This window comes from Phocoena phocoena, chromosome 6, assembly GCF_963924675.1.
Source record: "Phocoena phocoena chromosome 6, mPhoPho1.1, whole genome shotgun sequence".
Taxonomy (NCBI): Eukaryota; Metazoa; Chordata; class Mammalia; order Artiodactyla; family Phocoenidae; genus Phocoena; species Phocoena phocoena.
The window spans coordinates 87,505,653-87,518,566 of NC_089224.1; the positions used below are offsets into that span (position 1 = coordinate 87,505,653).

General features: G+C 42.1%; 1 protein-coding gene across 1 annotated transcript in view; it reads right to left on the reverse strand.

Moving 5' to 3' along the window:
* ABCA1 (ATP binding cassette subfamily A member 1) overlaps positions 1–12,914 on the reverse strand; it is a 115,988-nt gene that overhangs the window by 5,850 nt on the left and 97,224 nt on the right. The window contains exons 34-44 of the mRNA XM_065878535.1: positions 11,787–11,892; positions 10,792–10,866; positions 9,770–9,939; positions 8,374–8,551; positions 6,191–6,306; positions 5,956–6,100; positions 4,200–4,323; positions 2,682–2,811; positions 2,293–2,413; positions 1,440–1,502; positions 715–821 (exon numbers count right to left, since the gene is read on the reverse strand). Coding sequence (XP_065734607.1) covers positions 715–821; positions 1,440–1,502; positions 2,293–2,413; positions 2,682–2,811; positions 4,200–4,323; positions 5,956–6,100; positions 6,191–6,306; positions 8,374–8,551; positions 9,770–9,939; positions 10,792–10,866; positions 11,787–11,892 — 1,335 coding nt within the window. The remainder of the gene's footprint in view (positions 1–714; positions 822–1,439; positions 1,503–2,292; positions 2,414–2,681; positions 2,812–4,199; positions 4,324–5,955; positions 6,101–6,190; positions 6,307–8,373; positions 8,552–9,769; positions 9,940–10,791; positions 10,867–11,786; positions 11,893–12,914) is intronic.

Here is a 12,914-nt window from a genome sequence, read left to right on the forward strand (position 1 = left end):
TAGCCCACGGTGACACCAACAGTTGGCACACCCTTTAGCGAGGGCAACTTGGCAAGTATATAGATAACCTTTTATCTTGTAGGAATTTTCCCTGAGGAAACAATCAAGATGAATACAAGGACACATTTAATGAAAAACAGAAACAAGTGTCTAACAATAAGGAATTGGTGAAATAAACTATAGGTACGTGTACATAGATGCATTTTATACAGCAAAATTTTTACATCTTAGAATACGTAACCAGTATATATTGTATCGTATACAATAATACAGTCATTAACAACAAAAGAACTAATTTAAAAATCTAGATGTAGTATGATGTCAATTTTATAATATATTTATATGTGTATATAAAGTAGAGAGATTTGGGGTGATGGGAATGTTCTAAAATTGTATTGTGATAATGGTTGCACAATTCTGTAAATTGCCTAAAAGTCATTTGTTGTACTCTTAAAACAAGTAAATTGTACGGCATGTAAATCATCCCTGAATAAAGCTGCTAAAAAAAAAGAGTGAGACTAAAATGAAATGTAAATAGTAGTTATCTCTAGGTACTGGGATTATGGATGACTTGTATTTTCTTCTTTACAGTTTTACTATATTTCAACATTTTTAGAAACTACAGAGTACTGCTATAATCAGAAAAATAACAACATATTCATTTAAATAAAGTTTTAAAAAAGTCCGTGGCAAAACACAGACTTCTTTTCTCACCTGTTTTTGTTAAGAAAAGCATCTCCTCTGGTAACACTGGTATCTCCCGTTAACATCTTGAAAGTTGATGATTTCCCAGCCCCATTGACACCTAGAAGTCCAAAGCACTGAAAAAGATTGGGTAAGTTGTATAAGTAAACTACTAAAAATCTGAATATAAATGACCCTTATAAAATAGTCACCTCAGCTTCATTTTCATGTAACATGATCCTAAAACATCATTCTTAATGAAGAGTCAACTATTTTCTTGGTTTTAAGAAGTCATATAGATATTTAAACATATGTTTTATAATGAAAGTGTGGGTGTATTTGTAAATATCATTTGAGTCGTCAGGTTAAGACCAAAGTTAATGTGTGAAAAACAGTAATGAAAGCCAACAAGTCAAATTTCACCATCTAATCTGGCTAAAGGGCATACAAGAATACACACATAAACGAGAAAGGAGAAAATCTATCTTTTAAAATCTATTTGAATTTCATTATCACCTGGAATGGATCACAAAATCACATTTTGGATGTGCATACTTTTCTTACATTGTCTGAGATTATCCAAAATTGCTGATATATGGGGCCTCCATCCTTTCAATGACTGATTGCTCCACACAGATATAAATGGAGAAGCCTTTTAAAACCACTTTTAACCCCTTACAGACATTATTGTTTGATTGCAGTAGAGACAGTCTGAATTAATAGGGGCAAACACAAAGTAGACAAAGTGTCTTTACCTCACCAGGAGGAATGCCAATGCAAATCCTGTCAACGGCAGGTTTCCTCTTCCTTCTATATACCTGCAACAAACAAAATGCAAAAATTCATGAGCTGCAGTGACTCACAGCTGTCCCAGGCAACTGTGGAAGAGAGAATTATGACCTAAACACACCACAAAATAAGACTCGTCGATAAGACTAAGTCGCACATGTGATGTGCTAAAGCCTTGGTCTGTCTCTGTGGCAACTGGCTTCTGAATGACCCTGAAGCTCAAAATACAAGTGAATTTCTTTTTATTTTTTAATCTAACGTCAGACTTTTAAAAAATATATTGGTCATTAATATTTATATAATTTTCATTTAATATGTAAAGACATTGTAGATATTTTAAAAACTAAATTTTACAGGGTAATAATTCGTTATCAAAACATTGCAAATATTGAACAGATTACAGAAAAGTGAATTTGTTGGGATTCTGGCACCTAGAAAGGGCTGAAACAGACCCTCTTCTTAAGCAATGGAAATTTACCAGCTTTTTGGACCGTGAAACTCAAAATCAATCATTATTCTATCAACTTCAGCTTTGCCTCGATACACAACATTAGATGTTTTAATAACTAATGCATAAATGTGTGAAAAACAAATATACTCAAGAATGAGAATTCAAAGTATAATTATTTTCAGTAGGATTTCTTTAATTAAGAAGTCCCCATGGTGTATTTTAAATAAAATTAAATTGACAGAAACTTGGTACAGATGCACATTTTAGGAAGCATGCTCTTTTTATGGAGTCAGCAAAATGCTAGTTTCCAACATATAAAGCTGAAAAAATTGAAGACAAGTTGTTATAGCCTGTCCTCATTGCCTCACCTTAGTCAGCTCCTTGACTTCCAAGATGTCATTCTGTCCTCCACCATCAAGAATTCTCTGTCTCTCCCTCCTCACATCTTCATCCTCATCATTCAGAGGAAGAAGCTTTGCCTTTACAGGTCTTAGGGGGAAAAAATTAAGAAAAAAACCAAATCAACTTTTCAAGTTATTTTCTAAGTCAAAGACCCAGTTTCTAAAGCAGTCCTGTAAAATCCATACTCCAGAGTTGTCGGCAGTGTTGGGGGCCGGGAGATGCCCACATTAGGAAAATCAGTTTGATTATCTGTTTTGAGTTCAAGTCAATCCAACCACCACTGGCGAGTGTTTCCCTGTGTTCCTCCTCCGTGACCATCAACCAGGTGCTCTGTGAGTTCTGAGAGAAAGCTCACCTGGGCCTGATGAAGAATCGGTACTGGATCAACACAGTGATGAGGAAGAACACCACCCCTTCCACAGCCATGGCGAAGAGGTTTCGTCCCACCAAGTCCCAAGACAGCGGCGAGACAAAGCGATTCTCCCCTGGTAGACACAATGCAGAGATCCAGTCAGAATGGAGGCACCAGAGACCATGGCCCTTCCTCAAATTCAGGCCTACATTCCTAGAAATACCAATGTTTATGGCCTGTGGCCAGGAGGAAAAAATAAGGGAGTCACCACTTTCCAAATCTGATTTAGGGTAAGGTTTTGGGGAAACATACTGTGAAACAGTATCAATCAGAATTTCAGAGATAACATGTATTTGAACTGTAACTTCATCTAAGAAATCTAATGTTTCCATTTTTTTTTTAAGATTTATTTATTATTATTATTTTTGGCTGCGTTGGGTCTTCATTGCTGTGCACAGGCTATCTCTAGTTGCGGCGAGCGGGGGCTACTCTTTGTTGCAGTGCACGGGCTTCTCATTGCGGTGGCTTCTCGTTGCGGAGCATGTGCTCTAGGCGCGTGGACTTCAGTAGTTGCAGCACGCAGGCTCAGTAGTTGTGGCTCATGGGCTCTGGAGCGCAGGCTCAGTAGTTGTGGTGCCCAGGCTTAGTTGCCCCACAGCATGTGGGATCTTCCTGGACCAGGGATCGAACCTGTGTCCCCTGCACTGGCAGGCAGATTCTTAACCACTGCACCACCAGGGAAGTCCCTAATGTTTCCATTTTAATGAGACATGCCAAAAATCCTTTGTAAAAAGGCAAACAATCCAGGGTAATTTTTAGGGTCAGTATTTTAACAAATTATAAGCTTCACTAAGAAAGATTAGAAAGCACGTTTAAAAGATGCCCCTTTCAATAGCATATAATGTAACCTGGTGACTCAACTCATCTGGTTTTATGTAAATATCCCTTAAAATCCTTATATATCTCCTTGTACCTCCAAGTTTAAAACAAGTCCCTCTTCTATGCCCATTAAATAACATGGCCCATCTAACTATATGAGCCAGTCAATAAAGAATAGGCCACAGGAGAAATAAATTTAAAGACTCTAAATGTAGAAAGAGCTGCAGTAAATTACCTTTTTATAGACTGTGTAAAAGGTAATATATGACCCCATCTGCAGGTCCATGATTTTCCCAACAGAGCCAAAGTTTGCATCTTTCCTTCTCATTCTCTGGCCTGTATCTAATTCTCAAAGCTGTGGTCTGACTTTTCCAATGACTCTGGCAAACCCCACCAGTGGTATCAGGCACTGGGTCCAAGCTTAAGCCAATATTTTCCTCACCTCCAAAATTACTGTCTCATCTTTCAGACAAATGGTTGTGTCACATGACCCATGCCACAACCAGCTGTACTGACATGAGCCCTATCAGTGAAGTCCTGTGCCCAGTCACCACCCTCTTTCCAAAACAAAGGCCAAAGTACCAAGGCCCATGCAGACTGCCATCTCTATTAAAACATCCTACAGCCACTACTGTCACTCACCAAACCTTTCCAAGGCATCAGCCATTGCCTGGTTTTTCACCATGTCAATGAGCCCCCGTCCCAGGCAAAAATGTGGGAAGATCAAGAACACCGACTTCAGGATATCATTGATGTTATTCAGCTTCTAAAAAAATAAGACAGAGAGAGACTGTCTTTCGTGATTCAGGCTAAAAATTTACCAAAGTCTAAAATATGGAAGTGAAAAAGAAATTTGATTCCCTGAGGTCAAACTGAATCTTTGAATTCAGATACCAATAAATAGCAGTAGCCATAGAGGATGATATATAATGTAATAAAATTTTGCTCTTTAGAAAATCTGAAATAATGCTATGAGTATGGGAGAAATATAAGCAAAGTTTAGAAACATGATTATATTTAATCAGAAGCTAATCCATCATAAAATATTTGCTTAGCATTTTGAAAGCAAATTGCTCATGTCTGGGTCAATACTTCAGTTTCAGGGTTTTGTTGGAGTTTAAAAAATTCTTCTCGAATACATCAATCCAGCAGTGGCCAAATACCCAACAACTGAGTAAGTTGCTATGTGCTGGATGCACTGTGGCAGGGCACAGGAGACGCAGAGATTAATAAGAAACAGTCTAGTCTCTACTCCAAGGAAAAGAAACATGGAAACAGGAAATTACTACATACTTGGATGTGTTGTACTAGAGGCATGAACTGTGTGGGCTTTGGGAGCACAAGGAAGAGAGAGCACCTCCCATAAGGTAGGTAAGGAAAGCTTCACATTCAAACTCAGTCATGAAGGGTTAGTGAGATACTACCCGATTCTGTGACAGAGGAGTCACAGAATCGGGTAGTATCTCACATTGTTGGTGAAGAGCTCCAGCGCCAAAGTGCCACACTGCCATGGACGCCCATGAAGAGGTTCACGCGAATAAAGACCATGTCGGCTGTGCTGGGGATCTTGAACCAGGCCTACAGGAGTATGGAGGATTGAAGGGACCACTCAGCCAAAGCTTACCATGTCTTGGGAGAGAGTGTGGTGGGAACTGTCAAGGAAGTGTACACCTCTGAAAGGCTTTGTGGGCTAAGTTAAGATGTCTGGATGAAGGCAATGACAACAAGAATGGACAAGGAACCTTGTTTAAGAGATCTGTAATGGGAGGAACTGGCAAGGTAACCAACTGAATGTGGGAAATAAGCAAAAGCAAAGCATATAAAATGGCTCTAATATTGCCCCAGCTGGGGTGACTGGGTGGATGGTAATGCCATCCAGCATGACAGGAATGGCAAGAGTAATACTGGGTTCTGAGGGGAAGATGATTTAGGACATGGCCAGTCTGGGGTGTCCTTCAGTTAATCTAAATGGAGCCATCCACTGGGCAAGAGAGAACATGAGAATAGAGTTCAAAAGGAGAGTTGGGGCTAAAGGTACGCATGGATGTGAGAGAGAACAACACGAGGCACTGAGAGGTGGTGGTGAAATCTTCCAGCATGAATGCCATCACCCAGAGAGGGCATCTGAAGTGGGAAACAAGATGCCAGAGAACTGAATACTGGGGAAAGCAACATTTAAACAGAAAGGAGTATACAAGAACTTGTCAAAGGAAACAGAAAAATGTGATCAGAGGCATATAAGGAAAAGGGTAAGCAAGAGATGGTATGCAAACCCTGGAAAGACAGACAGACTCTGCAAAAGGACAGAGTGGTCCATGGTGCCAACACCGCAGGCAGGCAGAATAAGATCATGACTAAACACTATGCTCATCCCAGCATCTCTTTCTGCAGAACTCACATTGTTGGTGAAGAGCTCCAGCACAAAAGTGGCCACGCTGCCATTGATGCCGATGAAGAGGTTCACGCTGGTGAGGACCACGTAGGCTGTGCTGGGGATCTTGAACACGAAGGAGGCTGGGTACATGAGAGGTGTGATGGACCACCTGGTGAGGCACAAAAACACATGTCCACTGGGTGTCCCCTGCCTTCTCCCTGACATCTGATACCATATGCCCCATCCAGAGGTGCCTTACCCATACAGCAACAGTAGAAGGGCTAGCACAGGCAGGTTGGTGGAGGACACATAGGACTTCTGCTGGAAGCAGATGAAGATGATGATGACCAGCGTGGCAGGGACCACATAGTTGCACTAAAAGTGAAACGAGGAAATCAAGGTCACCCCTAAGTCAAAGATACAACACGTCTCAAGTCTTCATCATCATCAGACAAGAAAGGGCAGATAAACGTATTGAAGAAGAACTTTGAATTAATGAAGCCACAAGAACTATTAATCAAAATACTGGACGATACGTGTTGACAAACATTTTACCCCCGGCTGATTTTATAAACTACACGTCCTTTCCGTCTTTCCAACAGATAAGCCAAGGTGCCACGCTCAGTAAACTTACTGAACGATGGGTTCCCAGTCAGAGTAATTTCAATTTCACAGGTAGCAAGTAAGCTGCCGTTATTCTTCCCAAAGACGACTGTGTCTGTTTCATCATTAATGCTGTATTATAGTCTGCCCAAGTTCAAGCTCACTTGTGATCTATTTATGAGGTAAGCACTCATAACATGAATGTCAGAACTGTTTCATCACACTGAGACTAATTTTAAAGTCTGTCCTGACAGTGTCTCAAGCATTAAAATGCAGAAATAAAGACTTGACCACAGGAGAGTTACGGGAATTCATAGCTGGCAGAGCAGAGCAGAGGCAGGGAGGTGGTAGTGGGCTTGTCAGCTGTTAGAAGTATTTGTAGCTTCAGACCACAGGGCTCTCCATCTCAGTCCCATCCTACACAAATGTGCTTTTCAAACAACCTAGATGAAGACATGCTTATAGCAAATTTCAGAGGTTCTAAAGCAGTGAGGAACAGATAATACACAGGAAGATAAGGGGTATTCCTGAGTCAGGGACTTGATCTTTTCATCTCTGAATCTGCAATGCCTGGCAGAGTCAGACACGTAGTGAGCAGTCAGTATGTATGTGCTCACTCAATAAAGCAATTACTGGATCAAGATAAAACGAAGACAAATGGACACTACATAAAATTCAGTTTAACAGGGATTAATATAAAATTTTATATATGTTTTTAACAACCTTTATATTTATATACAAAGCTATATATAAAGTTTGATATATATATATATCAAGTTTTAGATTCATATATAAATATAAAGGTTCAAAAAAGTCAATTGCATTAGTATACAGTGAAAGAGGCCCCATAAAAAATACCTGTGAAACAGTTCACTGCCAAGTTGCCAACAAGACAGTGTTGCTTCCAAGATGAAATACCCTTGGGCTGAGTAATAGGAATATGGGATAAAGATCAGCTCCCTCTAGACTCATAAACATTCAGACCACAGCCTGAATATAATGTTAATTCTGGGCTTTGCTTTTCAAATGGCTCATTAACAATATGGAGCGTGGCCACAAAGAGGCAATCAGGTCAGAACAATGACAAGTCTGAGAGGCTTGCTATAATCAACACAGACATCATCATCATTACTTACATCTGTACAGGGATTTAGAGATTACAAAGTATGTTCTCATATATCATCTTATCTGGAGAAGACTTAGGATAAATGACAGGTGTCTTCAAATATCTGAGGGGCTGTCCAGTGGGAGAAGAATTAAGTTTCATCTGTGTGGCCTACAAATTAATGGACCTCACCGGGAGATACATTTCAACTCTACTTTATAAAAATTAGAACTTCAGAGTTCTTTGAAGTCCTCCATATTGGTCCAAATAGAAGCAATATATTACAGCTGGCATGAAAACAGATTTGCAATGGATGGATAAGCTTCCAGTAAAACATGTAAAGTTTTCAAATGACAGACTGAGTTCCTAGTAAGACAAAGCACACCCTGACTCTGGAGGTTAAAGCTCTATCAGACAAGTTAGAGGCACTGGCTTTGAGTTTTGACTAAGCCTTCCACCTCAGTTTCTTTGAAAAGTTGTCACTTAGGGAATGAGGTGGTGGTGGTGGTATGAATTGCAGTCCATGTGGACAGATTTCCTCTGGTGTGAGATCAGCCCTGGGCTTAAGGCTGTGTTTGGTCACATGAAAGTGTACAACTGTGCCTGCCTTTTCCTCTTTTGTTCATCTTTGGACTAGCTAGAACATCTCCTGCTGATGGCCAGGAGCTCTTTCATCCATCCAATCCAGAGCCCTCATGGAGGTTTATATAGCAGCAGCAGACCGGCATTCTTACCATGTCCCAGACAAAATTGGAGAGCCAGTAGATGACAGGCTTCACTCCACTGATGAACTGCAGGTGCTTCGCTTTGCTGACCCGCTCCTGGATCAGGAACACGACAAAGCTGGCTGGGACGAAGGACATCGCAAAGATGACACAGATGGACACAAGGACGTCCACTGATGTGGTCATCCTGAAAAAACAGACAGTGCAGCTGAGGACTCAATCAGGGACACATACACACACAAATATTTGAGGCATAGCCCGGGGAAAAATCTCTTCACCACATATATTTTATTCAGGGTTAAAGATGATTATTTTCAAGAAAAAAAAAACAAAACTCGATAATTCAGATGCAAAACTGATTCTACTGAGGTCAAAAGGGTCTACTGCCAAAATGAAAGTATTAAAGGAAGTCTAAGAGTGGCCTAACGGCATTCACTTTGTTCCACTATTCTTGACCTTCTATGAGCAACAAGTTGTAAATTTTCACACATGAGGGAGTAGTGTAGCTTGAAAACTTAATAAAGGAGAAATATTAGTGTGCAACTATTCAAACAACAATTTCTGGCTGTAAATAAGTTTGACAAAAAAAGCTTGTGGCATATCAACCTAACACGTACAAAAATTCCATCAGATCCTTATTATAAGAATAGTCGTATAAGTCCATTAAATGGGGTATAATACCAACTATTTCTCTGCATAAATGTTATATAAGCTTGGTATAAAGATCGTAGTGACATATATTGATATTCTATATGAGTGAAGCAGAAGTCATAACTGTGCCACGCTCCACATACAGAAAAGGAACCTAACGTGTGTTGAATATCAACCATGTGTTGAAGGCCGGACTTGGCAATTTACATGAATTGCCTCACTTAATACCATACCTCTGGAAAGTTTAGAAACCAGATTCAAACCCAGATCTCTATGATTTCAAAGGCTATACACTCTGAACTAGATTATACTGGTTTTAACTTCACACTCACACACACACACACACACACACACACTTAAGGAATTAAACACAAGCCGACAAAAGCATGTTTCGCCAAGTTTAAAAATAGTGATTTCAAAACAAACGAAACTGATTTTTTTATTAAACACTGTGTTAAGGGTGAGTTAAAATATTTTAGGATTATATTAACAATTTAACTTACTTTATGTGAATTCACTAAATGTAACAATGGCTTTAATATCTCAGAGTCGTGTGTCTTCGGCAATTTAATCCCTGCCCAGCCAATTCACAAACTGATTGTTTTCTGTTCAGATCCTGGACCAACCCAAACACACCATAATGAACCTGTTTCCCCAGCTGTTACTCTACAACCAGTTTCGTACTTCCTTCCCCTGCTCCATGATTCCCCCAAACACCCTCTCCCTCTCCCGATTCAGACACAGTGATACTTACAGAGCCACTTCCGAGAGCTGCTGCTTGGTGAGGTTCAGGGGGTGATTGAAGGCAGTAATCCCATACTTGCTAGGGTTCTCTCCCTTCTGCAGGTTGGCCCGGAGAATAGCATTGTTGATGACATTCAAGAAAGAGCTGATGGCGTGCCAGCCCTTGTTGTTGAACCACACCTGAAATAAAACACACCAGGTGCAGGGGCTTCCCTGGTGGCGCAGCGGTTGGGAGTCCGCCTGCCGATGCAGGGGACACGGGTTCGTGCCCCGGTCTGGGAGGATCCCACGTGCCGCGGAGCGGCTGGGCCCGTGAGCCGTGGCCGCTGGGCCTGCGCGTCCGGAGCCTGTCCTCCGCAACGGGGGGGGCCGCAGCGGTGAGAGGCCCGCGTAACGCATAAAAAAAAAAAAAAAAAAAAAAAAAAAAAAAAAACACACCAGGTGCAAGGTACTGCTCCCAAACCCTGCTCCCGGAGGTAGGTGCACACACACAAAACATGCATGTGCACTCCAGAAATTCCAGTCATACCACGAGACAAAACATGATCAAGAACACGGCGAAGAGGTAACAGCAGCCAGGGTGTGCTCAGCACTGACCGTGTGGCCAGGCACTGTGCTATCTTTAACTCATTTAACCCTCACCATAGCTTTGAGGTAGCCACGATTACTGCCTGCATTTTATAGATTAGGAAACTGAGGCTTAAATAGGTTAAGTAACTCGGTCAGGTTCATAATGGTTCCCCTGGTGTGAATGGTGGCAAAGCAAGTTCTCTTCATCATCATATTGTAAAATTAAGAGATATTTCTGTCATGAATCGATGTTATCATGAACTGAAAGTACTTCGGGGGAACATAGGGATTATTGTTGATCAAAAAGCTATTGGAGGGAATTCCCTGGTCCGGTGGTTAGGACTCGGTGCTATCACTGCCCTGGGACCGGGGTCAATCCCTGGCTGGGTAACTAAGATCCCTCAAGCACCAATGAGCGGCCAAAAAAATACAAAAAAAAAGCTATTGGAACAAAGGCTTTACCTTGACGTTATTTTTCGTGTCCAGTCCTGTCATGAACCTTCCCAAGCTGCTGAGAAATCGATCTGCAGAACTGTCCTGTGAATGACAGAAAGCTGCCTCAGTGGGATGGTTCACAGGGGAGGGCAACAGGAAGTATGGGGTCTGTGCACAACGGGACAACCTTGGGAAGGGCAACACTGCCACTGCGTTGTTCATTGAAATGAACCTTGAAGCCACTGAGTAACTGGCTCCTGAGAAACAAGGGACCAGATTTCTAAAGCAGCGCTGTTGCCATGAGCCACAGGTCTTAAAGGAACCAGAGGGAAACCCTGTGACTCAAAGTCCCAAGATGTAGATGCCTGGCTGAGGATTCTTCACCACGCTCCCCTGACATCCTCCTAAGACCCAGAACTACACTCAATATGCAGATGTATCAGACATGGGGTCTGTGCCTCAAGGGCAGAGATTCAGACTCTAAGACAATCCCTGCCGTCTGTGACCCTAGAGGCCATATCACCTGACCCCCCCACCCCACCCCCGCCAATTCAAACTTAGAAATGGGGAACTTGAGATACAGATAAATGAAGTGAATGCTTATTAGGTGCTAAAGAAAATGATTCATTTCCTGTCTAACCAGAGATTGTTTCAGAAAAGTATGTTTGATGCCCAGTTTATTTATCCACTGGCTATGCTTAAGTTATTGAGCGATTTAAAATCTCTGCATTTGTTTTTGCTCTGCACTTTCAGGTAGTAAATAACATACTGAGTAGCTCAGTCTTGGCTGGCCCAAGATCACTAAATGGAAAGTTTAGAAACCAGATTCAAACCCAGATCTCTATAATTTCAAAGGCTATACACTCTGAACTAGATTATACTGGTTTTAACTTCACACTCACACACACACACACACACACACACACACACAATAAGCTGCAAGGTGATCATCTACCTGCCAACTACTCCCATGTACTAGCAACTCATTTTCTCTCTGACATGTCTTGGGATGGATACTGTACCTTGGCCACCTTCAAGTGTTTCTTCATTTGCTTGATGGCATCATTAACTGCTTCACTCGGAGGAAGTGTGTGAGAATTACTGGCACCCAGGGAAAATCCACCGTACCTAAAAGAACAGCCTGATATTAAAACACAGGCGGTGTGGGGTCCAATAACATTCAGCAGCAGACGCCACCGAAGTATGTGATGCTTCGTTTAGATGAACTGCCTGTTCAAAGTAGGACCCAAGTAAGACTCAGAGAAAGTTCCACCTTGGCCTCCTCTAATGGACTCTGGTAATCTCTTAACTCTTCTGTCTCCTGCCCAAGCGGGAGGGACCTGGGTCTGATTATACATAGCGTGAGACATCTGAGATGCTGAGGAAAGAATGCTCATTCATCTCACAGATGCTCCTCCTACCCTGGTGGCTCAGGCCTGAACTTGGGTCTCCAGGCAAGCAGATGGGAAGTCAGGATGAGCAGTGAAGACACTGACCAGAGAGGCCTGAAAGGGTTTAGAGACAGGCCATGGCTCTTCCATAGCAGGACCACAAAAGGTCCTGATACCGCCTTGCTCAGTTACTCAGTAAGTCCTGGCTCTTGGAGAAAAGGCAAAGAAGGAAGATGAGAGGCAGGGACAAAGCCAAGTTTTGAGGCAGCCATGTAAGGTGTCTCATTTCTCATGAGAACTGATGGACTTCAAGGATCCTTCCTTCTTTTCTTCCCCAGTCCCATCTGCTCCTCCAAAACTTAGAGGGATATGGGCAGGGGTGGAGGTGGAGGTGGAGGGTGGGTCGGAGACAGCCTGACTGCAGCAGAGGAGAGAATGATTCTTGCTATCCTGATGGGACTCTGGTTTTATTTTCTAATAGAAACATTGTTATTTAAAAAAAAACTCAGAAGGGGCTTCCCTGGTGGCGCAGCGGTTGAGAGTCCGCCTGCCGATGCAGGGGACGCGGGTTCGTGCCCCCGTCCGGGAAGATCCCACATGCCGTGGAGCGGCTAAGCCCGTGAGCCTGCGCGTCTGGAGCCCGTGCTCCGCAACGGGAGTGGCCACAACAGTGAGAGGCCCGCGTACCGCAAAAAAAAAACTCAGAGGGATAAATGAGTTGAAATACAATGAATATAGACGGTTTTGATGCCTCTTATT